The 17,591-nt window shown below is 52.1% G+C and overlaps 1 protein-coding gene across 2 annotated transcripts in view; it reads left to right on the top strand.

Annotated features, from left to right (window-relative positions):
- Window positions 1-868: 868 nt before the first annotated feature.
- Window positions 869-17,591, top strand: part of LOC147086373 (COUP transcription factor 1-like) — a 42,713-nt gene continuing 25,990 nt past the window's right edge. Inside the window, exons 1-2 of one of the 2 annotated variants that reach the window (XM_085978434.1) lie at window positions 869-2,675; window positions 10,459-10,983. In XM_085978434.1, coding sequence (XP_085834560.1) covers window positions 2,300-2,675; window positions 10,459-10,983 — 901 coding nt within the window. In that variant the 5' untranslated portion in view covers window positions 869-2,299. Of the gene's footprint in view, window positions 2,676-10,455; window positions 10,984-17,591 lie in introns of both variants that reach the window. The other variant, XM_085978433.1, reaches the window with a different exon arrangement.

Here is a 17,591-nt window from a genome sequence, read left to right as displayed (position 1 = left end):
TGAGAGAGGGAGAGAGTGAGAGAGAGGGAGAGTGAGAGAGAGAGGGAGTGTGAGAGAGAGAGAGAGTGTGAGAGAGAGAGAGTATGAGAGAGGGAGTGTGAGAGAGAGAGGGGGAGTGAGAGAGTGTGAGAGAGAGAGAGTGTGTGTGAGAGAGAGAGTGTGAGAGAGAGAGTGTGTGTGAGAGAGGGAGAGAGAGAGAGTGTGAGAGAGAGGGAGTGTGTGAGAGAGAGTGTGAGAGAGAGAGAGGGAGTATGAGAGAGGGAGTGTGAGAGAGAGAGTGTGTGTGAGAGAGGGAGAGAGAGAGAGTGTGTGAGAGAGGGAGAGAGAGAGGGAGAGTGTGAGAGAGAGAGAGGGAGTATGAGAGAGGGAGTGTGAGAGAGAGAGAGTGAGAGAGAGAGAGTGTGTGTGAGAGAGGGAGAGAGAGAGAGTGTGTGAGAGAGAGGGAGAGTGTGAGAGAGAGAGGGAGTGTGAGAGAGAGAGAGGGAGTGTGAGAGAGAGGGAGTGAGAGAGAGAGAGGGAGTGTGAAAGAGAGAGAGAGAGAGAGAGTGAGAGAGAGAGTGTGAGAGAGAGAGAGTGTGTGTGAGAGGGGGAGAGAGAGAGAGAGAGTGTGTGTGAGAGAGAGAGAGAGTGTGAGAGAGAGAGAGTGTGTGTGAGAGAGGGAGTGTGTGAGAGAGACAGACAGACAGGGAGAGAGAGGTGTCAGAGTGAAGGGTTGCCGGGGAGGAGGGAGGGAGGGAGTGTGTAAGAGAGAGGGAGTGTGAGAGAGAGAGAGAGAGTGTGAGAGAGACAGGGAGAGAGAGGTGTCAGAGTGAAGGGTTGCCGGGGAGGAGGGAGGGAGTGTGTAAGAGAGAGAGAGAGAGAGGGAGTGTGAGAGAGAGAGAGAGAGTGTGAGAGAGACAGGGAGAGAGAGGTGTCAGAGTGAAGGGTTGCCGGGGAGGAGGAGTGTGTAAGTTTGCTGGCGCTCTGTGCCAGCTGCAGCAACACTCAGACAGACTCAGCCCGGCAGAGTGTCCCTGGGCTCCAGCCTGAGCAGCGGATGTGAGTCTCCGGCACACGGGACGCGGCCCCTTCGCTTCCTCGTGGATTTGAAGCCGTTTCCCCGGAGGGTTTGTCACTGTGCCGAGGCTGGGCTGCAGCCTGTCTCTCTCTCTCTCTCTCTGTGTCCCCACATCGCAGGGTCCCCGGGACCAGGACCAGGAGCGGGACCAGGCCGGGCTGGCGAACCGCGGCCACTTTGTTTCCCGAAGTTTTGCAGCAGGAAGATCCCGAGCGGCCAGGCATTTGTCTGCAGGATCTGGACTTTGCTGCTGAAGCGGCCGGGATTTACCGGGAGAGGGTCGGAGGGGACTGAGGCTCAGACAGGACAGGACAAGGCTGGGTAGACAGGACAGGCAGACTGACTCAGACAGCGCCAACAGACCGGGACCGGGACAGAGCCCGCACTGGGACACAGGGCAGGGATAGAGCCGGGATACAGGGCAGGGACCGGGACTGGAGCTGTCAGGACTGCGATTGGGACTCGGGCAGGACTGGGACTTGTGCTGGGATTTGGGGCAGGATAGAACTGGGACTGGGATTGGGATTGGGACTGGGACCAGAGCTGGGACTGGGACCGGGATTTGGGGCAGGACTAGAACTGGGACTGTGACTAGAGCTGGGATTGGGATTTGGGGCAGAACTGGGACTAGAATTGGGATTGGGATTGGGACGAGGACTAGAACTGGGATTGGGACTAGAACTGGGATTGGGACTGGGACCAGAGCTGGGACCGGGATTTGGGGCAGGACTAGAACTGTGACTGTGACTAGAGCTGGGATTGGGATTTGGGGCAGGACTAGAACTGGGACCAGAGCTGTGACTGGGATTGGGATTGGGATTGGGACTAGGACTGGGACTAGACCTGTGACCGGGATTGGGACTAGGACCGGGACTGGGACTGGAGCTGGGACCAGGATTGGGATTGGGACTAGGACTAGAGCTGGGACTAGACCTGTGACCGGGATTGGGACTAGGACCGGGACTGGAGCTGGGACCAGAGCTGTGACTGGGATTGTGAGCGGGATTGGGACTAGACCTGTGACCGGGATTGGGACTAGGACTGGGACTGGAGCTGTGACTGGGACTGTGAGCGGGATTGGGACTGGAGCTGGAGCTGGGACTAGACCTGTGACCGGGATTGGGACTAGGACTGGGACTGGAGCTGGGACCAGAGCTGTGACTGGGACTGTGAGCGGGACCGGGACCCGGAGGGTTAGCCTGCTGCAGGGTTGTTCGCTGAGTTTGGAGGCCCGGCTCCAGGATGATCAGGAACTCCTGGAGAGATCCGGTGGAGGAGACCTCGCTCACCCCCAGGCCCCACCTCAGCCCCGAGGAGCAGGAGGACGAGTCCCCCGGCGAGCTGTTGCCCTGCTCGCCGGCCCAGGACGCGCCCCAGCTGGACAAGCTGCAGCAGCAGGCGGGGGTGGAGTGCATGGTCTGTGGCGACAAGTCCAGCGGCAAACACTACGGACAGTTCACCTGCGAGGGCTGCAAGAGCTTCTTCAAGAGGAGTGTCCGCAGGAACCTGAGCTATACCTGCAGGGTCAGCAGGAACTGTCCCATCGACCAGCACCACCGTAACCAGTGCCAGTACTGCCGCCTCAAGAAGTGTCTGAAAGTCGGCATGAAGCGAGAAGGTAGAGCTCTCCTGGGCTGGGCTGGGGAGGGCTTCCTGGGGGTCCTGGCAACGTGGCCGCTCATTAACCAGCTTCATTCACTGCACTTCCAACTCTTCCCGGAGTTTCAGGACTGGCCTGGTCCCAGTATTCCAGGGTTCCAGTCTATGCACCTGATCTTCATCTCTCAGTCTCATTCTGTCTCTCTCTCTCATTTTGCTCATTCGCTGTCCCCATTCTCTCTCTCTCTCAATCACCAACCATTAAACAGAAATAGCCAGAACTGAAAAACCCCACGTAAACCTTTAAATTGCTTTTAATAATATAATTAAATCGGTGACACAGATTTTGTATCGGTTAATCTGTCCTGGGGAATCCTTAGAGCACTTCTAGCCCTGCATTTTATCAATAATATTAATGATTTTTTGATTTTTTGTCTCTGATTTTGCAGAACTAGAGAAGTTTACAGCACAGGTGGTGGCCATTTGGCCCATCGTGTCTGTGCTAGACCAATTCAAAACTAATCCCACTGCCCCTGCTCTTTCCCTATAGCCCAGAATCTTCCTCTGTTTCAAATCGTGAATCAATTATCTAGTGGGAGGATAGAGGATTGGGAAAACTTTAAAAGACAGCAAAAAATAACAAAAAGATTGATTTAAGAAAGGGAAGATAGATTATGAAAGTAAATTAGCAAAAAATATAAAAACAGATAGTAAGAGTTTTTATAGTTATATAAAAAGAAAAAGGGTGGCTAAAGTAAATGTTGGTCCCTTAGAGGATGAGACCGGGAAATTAATGGTGGGAAATATGGAGATGGCAAAAACACTGAATGAATATTTTATATCAGTCTTTACAGTAGAAGACACTAAGAATATCCCAACACTGGACAAACAGGGGGCTAAAGGGGGGGAGGAGCTAAACACGATCAAAATCACTAAGGAAGTGGTACTCGGTAAAATAATGGGACTCAAGGCGGATAAATCACCTGGACCTGATGGCTTACATCCTAGGGTCTTGAGGGAAGTGGCGGTAGGGATTGTGGATGCATTGGTAATAATTTTCCAAAACTCCCTGGACTCGGCAAAGGTCCCGGCAGACTGGAAAACTGCTAATGTAACACCCTTATTTAAAAAGGGCAGTAGACAGAAGGCTGGAAACTATAGACCAGTTAGCCTAACATCTGTGGTAGGTAAAATTTTGGAGTCCATTATTAAGGAGACAGTAACAGGACATTTGGATAATCATAATTTAATAGGACAAAGTCAGCATGGTTTTATGAAGGGGAAGTCATGTTTGACAAATTTGCTGGAGTTCTTTGAGGAAGTAACGTATAGGGTGGATAAAGGGGAACCAGTGGACGTAGTGTATTTAGACTTCCAAAAGGCATTTGACAAGGTGCCACACAAAAGATTATTGCTTAAGATAAAAAATCACGGGATTGGGGGTAATAGTCTGGCATGGATAGAGGATTGGCTATCTAACAGAAGGCAGAGAGTTGGGATAAATGGTTCATTCTCAGACTGGCAATCAGTAACTAGTGGTGTTCCGCAGGGGTCAGTGCTGGGTCCCCAACTCTTTACAATCTATATTAACGATTTGGAGGAGGGGACCGAGTGTAACATATCAAAGTTTGCAGATGATACTAAGATGGGAGGGAAAGTAGTGAGTGAGGAGGACATAAAAAACCTGCAAGGGGACATAGACAGACTAAGTAAGTGGGCAGAGATTTGGCAGATGGAATACAATACTGGAAAGTGTGAGGTTATGCACTTTGGCAGGAAAAATCGTAGAGCAAGTTATTATTTTAATGGCAAGAAACTGGAAAGTACTGAAGTACAAAGGGATCTGGGGGTCCTGGTGCACGAAACTCAAAAGGTTAGTATGCAGGTGCAGCAAGTGATTAAGAAGGCCAATGGAATGTTGGCTTTCATTGCTAGGGGGATAGAATATAAAAATAGGGAGGTATTGCTTCAGTTGTACAAGGTATTGGTGAGACCGCACCTGGAATACTGCATACAGTTTTGGTGTCCATACTTAAGAAAGGACATACTTGCTCTCGAGTCAGTACAAAGAAGGTTCACTCGGTTAATCCCGGGGATGAGGGGATGGACATATGAGGAGAGGTTGAGTAGATTGGGACTCTACTCATTGGAGTTCAGAAGAATGAGAGGCGATCTTATTGAAACATATAAGATTGTGAAGGGATTGGATCGGGTGGATGCGGGGAGGATGTTCCCGATGATGGGTGAAACTAGAACTAGGGGGCATAGTCTTCGAATAAGGGGTTGCTCTTTCAAAACTGAGATGAGGAGGAACTACTTCACTCAGAGGGTGGTAGGTCCATGGAATATGCTGCCCCAAAAAGCTGTAGAAGCTACATCATTACATAAATTTAAAACAGAAATAGACAGTTTCCTAGAAGTAAAGGGAATTAAGGGTTACGGGGAGCGGGCAGGAATTTGGACATGAGTCTAGGTTCGGATCGGTCATGGCCCTGTGGGTAGCGGAGTGGGCCCAGGGGCCGTGTAGCCTGATCCTGCTCCTATTTCATGTGTCTAATTCTGTTAGATTCAGGAGATGGTTCTGTGATAGTGGATTGGCGGTTAGGATCAGATCAGCCATGATCTTATTGAATGGCGGAGCAGGCTCGAGGGGCCGATTGGCCTACTCCTGCTCCTATTTCTTATGTTCTTATGTAAAATAAGCAATGGTCGCTACCTTAACCTCCCCCTGCGCTAAATCATTCCATGCCCCCAACAACCCTGTGTAAAAAAAATTCTCCGAACACCCCTCCTTATTCTCTCGGGGACAATTTTAAATAGATGCTCCCTCATCATTGACTCCCCAACCAGAAAAATAGTCTTTCCTTGTTCACTATATCACAACTATTCATAATTTTAAAATGCTCTATTAACATAGAAACATAGAAGATAGGAGCAGGAGTAGGCCATTCGGCCCCTCGAGCCTGCTCCGCCATTCAATGAGATCATGGCTGATCATCCAAATTCAGTACCCTGTCCCTGCTTTCTCCCCATATCCTTTGATCCCTTTAGCCTTAAGAAATATATCTAACTACTTCTTGAATATATTTAATGAATTGGCCTCAACTGCCTTCTGTGGTAGAGAATTCCACAGGTTCACCATTCTCTGGGTGAAGAAATTCCTCCTCATCTCTGCCCTAAATGGCTTACCTCTTATCCTTAGTCTGTGACCCCTGGTTCTGGACTCCCCTGCCATCGGGAACATCCTTCCTGCATCTAGTCTGTCTAGTCCGGTTAGAATTTTATATGTTTCAATTAAATCTGTTTAACCTCATCCCTGCCTTTGTTACCTCGAGACTTGACTATTCCAACACACTCCTGGCTGGCCTCCCACATTCCACCCTCCGTAAACTTGAGCTCATCTAAAACTCGGCTGCCCGTGTCCTAACTCACACCCAGTCCCGTTCACCCATCACCCACTGTGCTCACTGCCCCGTGTCCTAACTCACACCCAGTCCCGTTCACCCATCACCCCCTGTGCTCACTGCCCCGTGTCCTAACTCACACCCAGTCCCGTTCACCCATCACCCCCCGTGCTCACTGCCCCGTGTCCTAACTCACACCAAGTCCCATTCACCCATCACCCCGTGCTCACTGCCCCGTGTCCTAACTCACACCCAGTCCCGTTCACCCATCACCCCCTGTGCTCACTGACCCGTGTCCTAACTCACACCCAGTCCCGTTCACCCATCACCCCCTGTGCTCACTGCCCCGTGTCCTAACTCACACCCAGTCCCGTTTGCCCATCACCCCCTGTGCTCACTGCCCCGTGTCCTAACTCACACCCAGTCCCGTTCACCCATCACCCCCTGTGCTCACTGCCCCGTGTCCTAACTCACACCCAGTCCCGTTCACCCATCACCCCCTGTGCTCACTGCCCCGTGTCCTAACTCACACCCAGTCCCGTTCACCCATCACCCCCTGTGCTCACTGCCCCGTGTCCTAACTCACACCCAGTCCCGTTCACCCATCACCCCCTGTGCTCACTGCCCCGTGTCCTAACTCACACCCAGTCCCGTTCACCCATCACCCTCTGTGCTCACTGCCCCGTGTCCTAACTCTCACCCAGTCCCGTTCACCCATCACCCCCTGTGCTCACTGCCCCGTGTCCTAACTCACACCAAGTCCCGTTCGCCCATCACCACTGTGCTCGCTGACGTACATTGGCTCCTGGTTAAGCAGCACCTCGATTTCAAAATTCTCATCCTGGTTTTCAAATCCCTCCATGGCCCTCGCCCCTCCCTATCTCTGTAATCTCCTCCAGCCCCACAAACCCCCCGAGATATCTGCGTTCCTCCAATTATGGCCTCTTGAGCATCCCGGATTATAATCGCTCCATCATTGGCGGCCGTGCCTTCAGCTGTCGAGGCTCTAAGCTCTGGAATTCCCTCCCTAAAGCTCTCCGCCTCTCTCTCTCCTCCTTTAAGACGCTCCTTAAAACGGACCTCTTTGACCCAGCTTTTGGTCGCCTGCCCTAATTTATACTTATGTGGCTCGGTGTCAAATTTTTTGTCTTAAAACACACTTGTGAAGCACCTTGGGACTTTTTACAATGTTAAAGGCGCTATATAAATACAAGTTTTTGTTGTAACCTCTGCTCCAGTTGCAATAGTCCGGGTATCTCCAGTCCCTCTCGGAACTCTAGTCTCCCATCCCTGCCATCATCCTGGTGAATCTACGCTGAATCTATGGCTCTAATAATAATCATAATCACCTTTATTGTCATTGTTAGTGCACAAGTGCAGTACAACGAAATGTAGGCTTGCGGCTCCCGAGAGTGTACATTTAGATTAAGACATTTAAACATTCAACATACATTTGGCTTGTAATACATTAACATAAACCTAACCATAATAAAGTGCATTGGCAGATGGGCAGGCTTTAGAGTTTATTTGTGGAGTTCAGTAGGATGACAGCCCTGGGAAAGAAGCTGTTCCTAAATCTGGTCGTACGGGTGCAAATGCATCTGTAGCGTCTCCCAGATGGCAGGAGGGCGAACAGACTGTGGCTGGGGTGGGTAGGGTCTTTGATGATGGTCCGTGACCTCAGTAAACAGCGTTTCTGGTATATGTGCTCTATGGTCGGTAGCCGGGTGCCGGTAATGCGTTGGGCAGTTTTGACTACCCGCTGCAGGGCTTTCCGGTCATAGTAGCTACAGCTGCCATACCATACTGTGATACAGTTCGTCAGGATGCTCTCTATTGTGCAGCGGTAAAAGTTAGAGAGGATCAGGGGTGACAGGTTACATCCCTTCAGCCTCCTTAGGAAATATAGGCGCTGCTGGGCCTTCTTCACCAGAGAGGAGGTAGTGAGGGACCAGGAGAGGTCTTCCGTGATGTGGACTCCGAGGAACTTTTCTATAATCGGACACCCAAAACTGCACAAACAACTCTAAATGTGGCCTAATCAGTGTTTTGTACAAACTTAGCTTTACTTCTATACTCTTGTATCCTTTGCTTTATAAAACCCACCATTCGATTGATCTTTTTTTTACGACTTTATCTATCTACATTCCCACGTTCAGAGATTTCTGTCTAGCTGATTTTTGTCTCTGATCTTGCTGATTTTTTAAAATATCATTCTTGCTGATTTCTGTCTCAGATCCTGTTGTTTCCGCTCCGTTTCTCTGCTCTAATCCTCGTTTCTTAGCTTTTATTCCTCTTCATTTTCCCCGCGTTCCCCTTTTGCTCCATTTCGAATGCTCGGGATTTCACATTGCCCCCAGACCAGCTGCAAGCTGCAGATTTTGGGGGATTGTGCACTGGAATCTGATTAATGTAATAAACTAATACAGCACTTAAATTAAAAAAAACACTTTGTGTTCAGCTGCAGTCAGAGAGATTGGTGGGCGGGAAAGAAAGAAAGACGTGCATTTCTATAGTGCCTTTCACAACCTCTGGACGTCCCAAAGCGCTTTACAGCCAATGAAGTACTTTTTGAAGTGTAGTCACTGTTGTAATGTAGGAAACGCAGCCCCCAATTTGTGCACAGCAAGGTCCCACAAACAGCAATGTGATAATGACCCAATAATCTGTTTTAGTGATGTTGATTGAGGAATAAATACTGGCCCCAGCACACCGGGAAGATCTCCCCTGCTCTTCTTCCAAAAGTGGCCGTGGGATCTTTTACATCCACCTGAGAGAGCAGACCGGGCCTCGGTTTAATGTCTCGTCCCAAAGATGGCACCTCCGACAGTGCGGCGCTCCCTCAGTACTTCACCAATCTTTTTCTCTTCACATATCTACAGAAGCTTTTACAGTCACTAATGGTTTCAGAGAAACTACCCAATTTTAACAAGATAGGTTGAGAAATACTAAAAACATGACTTGGACGAAGGAAAATTAAATATGCATCTCTCAAACAGCAGCCAATCAAACATGTACTCAGTAACTAAACTCACAAGGTGCTTGTATTTGAACGGGCTGGCTTGACTCCTCTCTTGTACGGATGGGCCAGTTTCTGTCGGGTGAATTTGGTTTTTCACCCCCATATGCACTGTGACTGAAAGAAAAAACATGGCATTACAGTTAAAGATTTTTATCTTGGTCGAGAAGGATGGGATAATTTGTGACATTTAAACTCAAAGAAAAAAATGAACTGACTCCTACTGAAGCTCATCCTTTGTCAGCCTGTCACGACTGTGAACTCCTCACTTCCCACCGTCCTCCTGCAATCTACAGCGTTTAGACCCTGGTGTCACCGAACCTCAGCTTCTTGTTTTACCTCCTCCTCCCTCAGTACTGACCCTCCGACAGTGCGGCGCTCCCTCAGTACCGCCCCTCCGACAGTGCGGCGCTCCCTCAGTACCGCCCTTCCGACAATGCGGCGCTCCCTCAGTACTGCCCTTCCGACAGTGCGGCGCTCCCTCAGTACCGCCCCTCCGACAGTGCGGCGCTCCCTCAGTACCGCCCCTCCGACAGTGCAGTGCTCGCTCAGTACCGCCCCTCCGACAGTGCGGCGCTCGCTCAGTACCGCCCCTCCGACAATGCGGCGCTCCCTCAGTACTGCCCTTCCGACAGTGCGGCGCTCCCTCAGTACCGCCCCTCCGACAGTGCGGCGCTCCCTCAGTACCGCCCCTCCGACAGTGCAGTGCTCGCTCAGTACCGCCCCTCCGACAGTGCAGTGCTCGCTCAGTACCGCCCCTCCGACAGTGCAGTGCTCGCTCAGTACCGCCCCTCCGACAGTGCGGCGCTCGCTCAGTACCGCCCTTCCGACAGTGCGGCGCTCCCTCAGTACCGCCCCTCCGACAGTGCGGCGCTCCCTCAGTACCGCCCCTCCGACAGTGCAGTGCTCGCTCAGTACCGCCCCTCCGACAGTGCAGTGCTCGCTCAGTACCGCCCCTCCGACAGTGCGGCGCTCCCTCAGTACCGCCCCTCCGACAGTGCGGCGCTCCCTCAGTACCGCCCCTCCGACAGTGCAGTGCTCGCTCAGTACCGCCCCTCCGACAGTGCGGCGCTCCCTCAGTACCGCCCCTCCGACAGTGCGGCGCTCGCTCAGTACCGCCCCTCCGACAGTGCGGCGCTCCCTCAGTACCGCCCCTCCGACAGTGCGGCGCTCCCTCAGTACCGCCCCTCCGACAGTGCGGCGCTCCCTCAGCACTGCACTGGATTTTGTGCTCGAAACTCAAGCAGAGCTTGAACCCACGATCTTCTGACTCCGGGGGCGAGCGCACTGCCCGCTGAGCCGCGTGAGTCCGTACATTACCTGCGCCCTGTTGCTGACTGGATAAAGTGTACATATTTGTCTTGTTTCTATTACAGCAGTTCAGAGAGGGAGGCTGGCTCACGTTCAGTCCAACCCGGGACAGTACAGCCTGAACAATGGCGACGGCTTCACCAGCCCCTCCTACCTGTCCGGCTTCATCTCCCTGCTGCTGCGGGCGGAGCCTTACCCGACATCTCGCTACGGCAGCCAGTGCATGCAGCCCGGCAGCATGATGGGCATTGAGAACATCTGCGAGCTGGCGGCTCGCCTCCTCTTCAGCGCCGTGGAGTGGGCCCGCAACATCCCCTTCTTCCCTGACCTCCAGATCTCGGACCAGGTGGGGCTGCTCCGGCTGACCTGGAGCGAGCTCTTCGTGCTGAACGCCGCCCAGTGCGCCATGCCCCTGCACGTGGCCCCGCTCCTGGCGGCCGCCGGCCTCCACGCCTCCCCGATGTCGGCAGAGCGTGTCGTGGCGTTCATGGATCACATCCGGGTCTTCCAGGAGCAGGTGGAGAAACTGAAGCTGCTGCACGTGGACTCGGCCGAGTTCTCCTGCTTGAAGGCCATCGTCCTCTTCACCTCGGGTGAGTTTGGGCTGGGTCTGCGCGCAGTGCCCGGGCCCCCACCGCTCTATATCCGTGAGGGCGAATAGCAAAAGACCATTCCCGCTGCTCAGTGAATCAGCAGACCTCAGTCACGGAGTCAGCACCAGGAGCACAAAGGGGGCAGGGTAAGAGAATCTTTCACACAGGGCGGAGTCCATTCCCATTGGGGCTTGTTGAACGTGAGTCAGACACAACCTCTAACAGGGAACTAGTCACTCTCCTGTGACATTGCACATGAGAAGTGACGTGATACCCGGACTCCAAGGGTTAAGTTACGAGGAGAGATTACACAAACTAGGGTTGTGTTCCCTGGAATTTAGAAGGTTAAGGGGTGATCTGATCGAAGTTTTCAGGATATTAAGGGGAACAGATAGGGGTGGAGAGAGAGAAACTATTTCCGCTGGTTGGGGAGTCTCGGACTAGGGGGCAGAGTCTAAAAATTAGAGCCAGACCTTTCAGGAGTGAAATTAGGAAACACTTCTACACACAAAGGGTGGCAGAAGTTTGGAACTCTCTTCCGCAAACTGCAATTGATGCTGGGTCAATTGTTAATTTTAAATCTGAGATTGATAGATTTTTGTTAACCAAAGGTATTAAGTGATATGGACCAAAGGCGGGTATATGGAGTTAGATCAGAGATCAGCCATGATCTCATTGAATGGCAGAACAGGCTCGAGGGGCTGAATGGCCTCCTCCTGTTCCTATGTAGTGTTCAGGTGAAGCAGGGTTAGATAGCGGGGGATAATTGGACCTGGAAGTTCAGATGTAATTCAGCCATATATTCAGTTTTTATCCTTTTATATTTCCATTATAATTTCCACATTTAGAATGGAAATTTCCTATGTAAACACGTCACCCTATAATTACACCCTCTGGCCAGTGGTGGCACTGTAGGAAGGGTGTAATTACAGCGTGACGAGTTTACATAGGAAGATTCATTATAGGTGTGGACATGGGAAATTAGAGTAGGATGAACTGACCAAGAATGAGCACAGCCTCTTACCAGGGGTGACCCTGCAGTGTCTCCACTGGTGGGAGGGTGGAATTACACAAACCCAGCCCCATTTATTCCCCTCCCAACCTCTGTGTGTGTGTGTGTGTGTGTGTGTGTGTGTCTCATGTGTCTGTCTGTCTCTCTCTCGTGTCTGTCTCTGTCTCTGTCTGTCTCTGACTGTGTCTGTCTGTCTGTCGTGTGTCGTGTGTCGTGTGTGTGTGTGTGTGTCTGTCTGTGTGTGTGTGTCTGTCTGTGTCCTCCAGCACCTTAGAGAACAGCAACCATCTACAGCCTGAAACCGGGGTTCAAACCAAATCATTTCAGCATGGCACGAATACATTGACAGTCCCATTTCTTAATCAGCGTCAGAGGGAAACTGTTTAAAAGGAAGGGGACGAGGTGAGGGGTTTATAATCCCAATTAGAGACAGTCATCCTTCTTGACATCACACACCGACTTATTTCACAGGAATTTTTGCAGGGATTTATTTAAATGTTGATAAACTGCTGGTATATTTATAGGATTTATTCAGTCGGATTGGGAGGTTGCGTCATGAGTGAGGGGATTAGCATCATTAGGTGTTTTATTCAAATTATGTGACGGATGATTCAGATTTATTTTTGGTGAATGTAAGACCGACTTAATAACTCTGATTTAAATAGAAATAAGTCAAATCTAATCAGAGTTTACCTTGTGGTAAAACTGAAAACCAGCAGGCACTGCGAGTCTGGGTCAGCGGAGCCGAGATTTTCAAACTGGAGTGGGTGAAGCCAGTCAGTACAGTCTCTTCACGTCTCTGCCTCGTACACGAACAAACAAATTCCGAAATGGTGGCCCCATATTTCCTCAACACTAACTTTCAGAGGTTAAAACAGGGGGTTCCCGGGAGTGTGTCAGTATTTACAGGGTGTCCCCAGGAGTGCGTCAGTATTTGCAGGGATCCCCGGGAGTGTGTCTGTATTTACAGGGATCCCCGGGAGTGTGTCAGTATTTACAGGGGGTCTCCGGGAGTGTGTCAGTATTTACAGGGGGTCTCCGGGAGTGTGTCAGTATTTACAGGGATCCCCGGGAGTGTGTCAGTATTTACAGGGAGTGTGTCAGTATTTACAGGGATCCCTGGGAGTGTGTCAGTATTTACAGGGATCCCCGGGAGTGTGTCAGTATTTACAGGGGGTCTCTGGGAGTGTGTCAGTATTTAAAGGGGATCCCGGGAGTGTGTCAGTATTTACAGGGGGTCCCCGGGGGTGGATCAGTATTTACAGGGAGTCCCCGGGAGAGTGTCAGTATTTACAGGGATCCCCGGGAGTGTGTCAGTATTTACAGGGGATCCCCGGGAGTGTGTCAGTATTTACAGGGGGTCCCCGGGAGTGTGTCAGTATTTACAGGGGGTCCCCGGGAGTGTGTCAGTATTTACAGGGGGTCCCCGGGAGTGGGTCAGTATTTACAGGGATCCCCGGGAGTGTGTCAGTATTTACAGGGATCCCCGGGAGAGTGTCAGTATTTACAGTGGTCTCTGGGAGTGTGTCAGTATTTAAAGGGGATCCCGGGAGTGTGTCAGTATTTACAGGGGGTCCCCGGGGGTGGATCAGTATTTACAGGGAGTCCCCGGGAGTGTGTCAGTATTTACAGGGGGTCCCCGGGAGTGTGTCAGTATTTACAGGGAGTCCCCAGGAGTGTGTCAGTATTTACAGGGGGTCCCCGGGAGTGTGTCAGTATTTACAGGGGGTCTTTGGGTGTGTGTAAGTATTTACAGGGGGTCCCCGGGAGTGTGTCAGTATTTACAGGGGAACCCCGGGACTGTGTTAGTATTTACAGGGATCCCCAGGACTGTGTCAGTATTTACAGGGGGGGCCCTGGGAGTGTGTCAGTATTTACAGGGGGGTCCCCGGGAGTGTGTCAGTATTTATCAGGGGGTCCTCGGGAGTGTGTCAGTATTTACAGGGGGTCCCCGGGAGTGTGTCAGTATTTACAGGGGCTCACCGGGAGTGTGTCAGTATTTACAGGGGGTCCCCGGGAGTGTGTCAGTATTTACAGGGGGGTCCCCGGGTGTGTGTCAGTATTTACAGGGGGGTCCCCGGGAGTGTGTCAGTATTTACAGGGGGTCCCCGGGAGTGTGTCAATATTTACAGGTGGTCCCCGGGAGTGTGTCAGTATTTACATGTGGTCCCCGGGAGTGTGTCAGTATTTACAGGGGGGGGTCCCCGGGAGTGTGTCAATATTTACATGTGGTCCCCGGGAGTGTGTCAGTATTTACAGGGGGGGTCCCCGAGAGTGTGTCAGTATTTACAGGGGGTCCCCAGGAGTGTGTCAGTATTTACAGGGGGTCCCCAGGAGTGTGTCAGTATTTACAGGGGGTCCCCAGGAGTGTGTCTGTATTTACACGGGGTCCCCGGGAGTGTGTCATTATTTACCGGGATCCCCGGGAGTGTGTCAGTATTTACACGGGGTCCCCAGGAGTGTGTCAGTATTTACAGGGGGTCCCCGGGAGTGTGTCAATATTTACAGGTGGTCCCCGGGAGTGTGTCAGTATTTACATGTGGTCCCCGGGAGTGTGTCAGTATTTACAGGGGGGGGTCCCCGGGAGTGTGTCAATATTTACATGTGGTCCCCGGGAGTGTGTCAGTATTTACAGGGGGGGTCCCCGAGAGTGTGTCAGTATTTACAGGGGGTCCCCAGGAGTGTGTCAGTATTTACAGGGTTCCCCCGGGAGTGTGTCTGTATTTACACGGGGTCCCCGGGAGTGTGTCATTATTTACCGGGATCCCCGGGAGTGTGTCAGTATTTACACGGGGTCCCCAGGAGTGTGTCAGTATTTACAGGGATCCCCGGGAGAGTGTCAGTATTTACAGTGGTCTCTGGGAGTGTGTCAGTATTTAAAGGGGATCCCGGGAGTGTGTCAGTATTTACAGGGGGTCCCCGGGGGTGGATCAGTATTTACAGGGCGTCCCCAGGAGTGTGTCAGTATTTACAGGGAGTCTTCGGGTGTGTGTCAGTATTTACAGAGGGTCCCCGGGAGTGTGTCAGTATTTACAGAGATCCCTGGGAGTGCGTCTGTATTTACAGGGGGTCCCCCGGGAGTGTGTCAGTATTTACAGGGAGTGTGTCAGTATTTATAGGTGATCCCTGGGAGTGTGTCAGTATTTAAAGCGGGTCCCCGGGAGTATGTCGGTATTTACAGAGGGTCCCCGGGAGTGTGTCAGTATTCACAGGGATCCCTGGGACTGTGTCAGTATTTACAGGGGGTCCCCGGGAGTGTGTCAGTATTTAAAGGGGATCCCCGGGAGTGTGTCAGTATTTACAGGGATCTCCGGGAGTGTGTCAGTATTTACAGGGGGTCCCCGGGAGTGTGTCAGTATTTACAGGGATCCCCGGGAGTGTGTCAGTATTTACAGGGGGTCCCCGGGAGTGTGTCAAGTATTTACAGGGGGTCCCCGGGAGTGCGTCAGTATTTACAGGGATCTCCGGGAGTGTGTCAGTATTTACAGGGGGTCCCCGGGAGTGTGTCAGTATTTACAGGGATCCCCGGGAGTGTGTCAGTATTTACAGGGGGTCCCCGGGAGTGTGTCAAGTATTTACAGGGGGTCCCCGGGAGTGCGTCAGTATTTACATGGGGTCCCCGGGGTGAATCAGTATTTACAGGGGGTCCCTGGGAGTGTGTCAGTATTTACAGGGGGTCCCCGGGAGTGTGTCAATATTTACAGGGGTTCTCCGGGAGTGTGTCAGTTTTTACAGGGGGTCCCTGGGAGTGTGTCAGTATTTACAGGGGGTCCCCGGGAGTGTGTTAATATTTACAGGAGGTCCCCGGGAGTGGGTCAGTATTTACAGGGGCTCCCCGGGAGTGTGTCAGTAATTATTGGGGGTCCCTGGGAGTGTGTCACTATTTACAGGTTGTCCCCGGGAATGTGTCAGTATTTACAGGGGGTCCCCGGGAGTGTGTCAGTATTTACAGGGGGTCCCCGGGAGTGTGTCAGTATTTACAGGGAGTCCCCGGGAGTGTGTCAGTATTTGCAGGAGGTCCCCGGGAGTGTGTCAGTATTTACAGGGGGTCCCCGGGAATGTGTCAGTATTTACAGGGATCCCCGGGAGTGTGTCAGTATTTACAGGGGGTCCCCGGGAGTGTCAATATTTACAGGGGGTCCCCGGGAGTGTGTCAGTATTTACAGGGGGCCCCCGGGAGTGTGTCAGTATTTACAGGGAGTCTTCGGGTGTGTGTCAGTATTTACAGAGGGTCCCCGGGAGTGTGTCAGCATTTACAGGGGGTCCCCGGGAGTGTGTCAGTATTTACAGAGATCCCTGGGAGTGCGTCTGTATTTACAGGGGGTCCCCCGGGAGTGTGTCAGTATTTACAGGGAGTGTGTCAGTATTTACAGGGGGTCCCCGGGAATGTGTCAGTATTTACAGGGATTCCCCGGGAGTGTGTCAGTATTTACAGGGTGTCTCCGGGAGTGTGTCAGTATTTACAGGGTGTTCCCGGGAGTGTCAATATTTACAGGGAGTCCCCGGGAGTGTGTCAGTTTTTACAAGGGGTCCCCGGGAGTGTGTCAGTATTTACACAGGGTCCCGGGAGTGTGTCAGTATTTGCAGAGGGTCCCCGGGAGTGTGTCAGTATTTATCAGGGGGTCCTCGGGAGTGCGTCAGTATTTACAGGGAGTGTGTCAGTATTTACAGGGGGACCCCGGGAGTGTGTCAGTATTTACAGGGGGTCCCCGGGAGTGTGTCAGTATTTACAGGGGGTCCCCGGGAGTGTGTCAGTTTTTACACGGGCTCGCCGGGAGTGTGTCAGTATTTACAGAGATCCCCGGGAGTGTGTCAGTATTTACAGGGGGTCCCCGGGAGTGTGTCAGTATTTACAGGGGGTCCCCGGGAGTGTGTCAGTATTTACAGGGGGTCCCCGGGAGTGTGTCAGTATTTACAGGGGGATCCCCGGGGAGTGTGTCAGTATTTACAGAGATCCCTGGGAGTGTGTCAGTATTTACAGGGTGTCTCCGGGAGTGTGTCAGTATTTACAGGGTGTTCCCGGGAGTGTCAATATTTACAGGGGGTCCCCGGGAGTGTGTCAGTTTTTACAAGGGGTCCCCGGGAGTGTGTCAGTATTTACAGAGGGTCCCGGGAGTGTGTCAGTATTTGCAGAGGGTCCCCGGGAGTGTGTCAGTATTTATCAGGGGGTCCTCGGGAGTGCGTCAGTATTTACAGGGAGTGTGTCAGTATTTACAGGGGGACCCCGGGAGTGTGTCAGTATTTACAGGGTGTCCCCGGGAGTGTGTCAGTATTTACAGGGGGTCCCCGGGAGTGTGTCAGTTTTTACACGGGCTCGCCGGGAGTGTGTCAGTATTTACAGAGATCCCCGGGAGTGTGTCAGTATTTACAGGTGGTCCCCGTGGGTGGATCAGTATTTACAGGGGGTCCCCGGGAGTGTGTCAGTATTTACAGGGGGTCCCCGGGAGTGTGTCAGTATTTACAGGGGGTCCCCGGGAGTGTGTCAGTTTTTACAAGGGGTCCCCGGGAGTGTGTCAGTATTTACAGAGGGTCCCGGGAGTGTGTCAGTATTTGCAGAGGGTCCCCGGGAGTGTGTCAGTATTTATCAGGGGGTCCT

The sequence above is a fragment of the Somniosus microcephalus genome, unplaced genomic scaffold (assembly GCF_052327205.1).
Source record: "Somniosus microcephalus isolate GS21.2 unplaced genomic scaffold, FLI_Smic_1.0 unresolved_chr7, whole genome shotgun sequence".
Taxonomy (NCBI): domain Eukaryota; kingdom Metazoa; phylum Chordata; class Chondrichthyes; order Squaliformes; family Somniosidae; genus Somniosus; species Somniosus microcephalus.
Note: the sequence above shows the minus strand (reverse complement) of the source record. Positions and strands in the feature narration are given on the sequence as shown.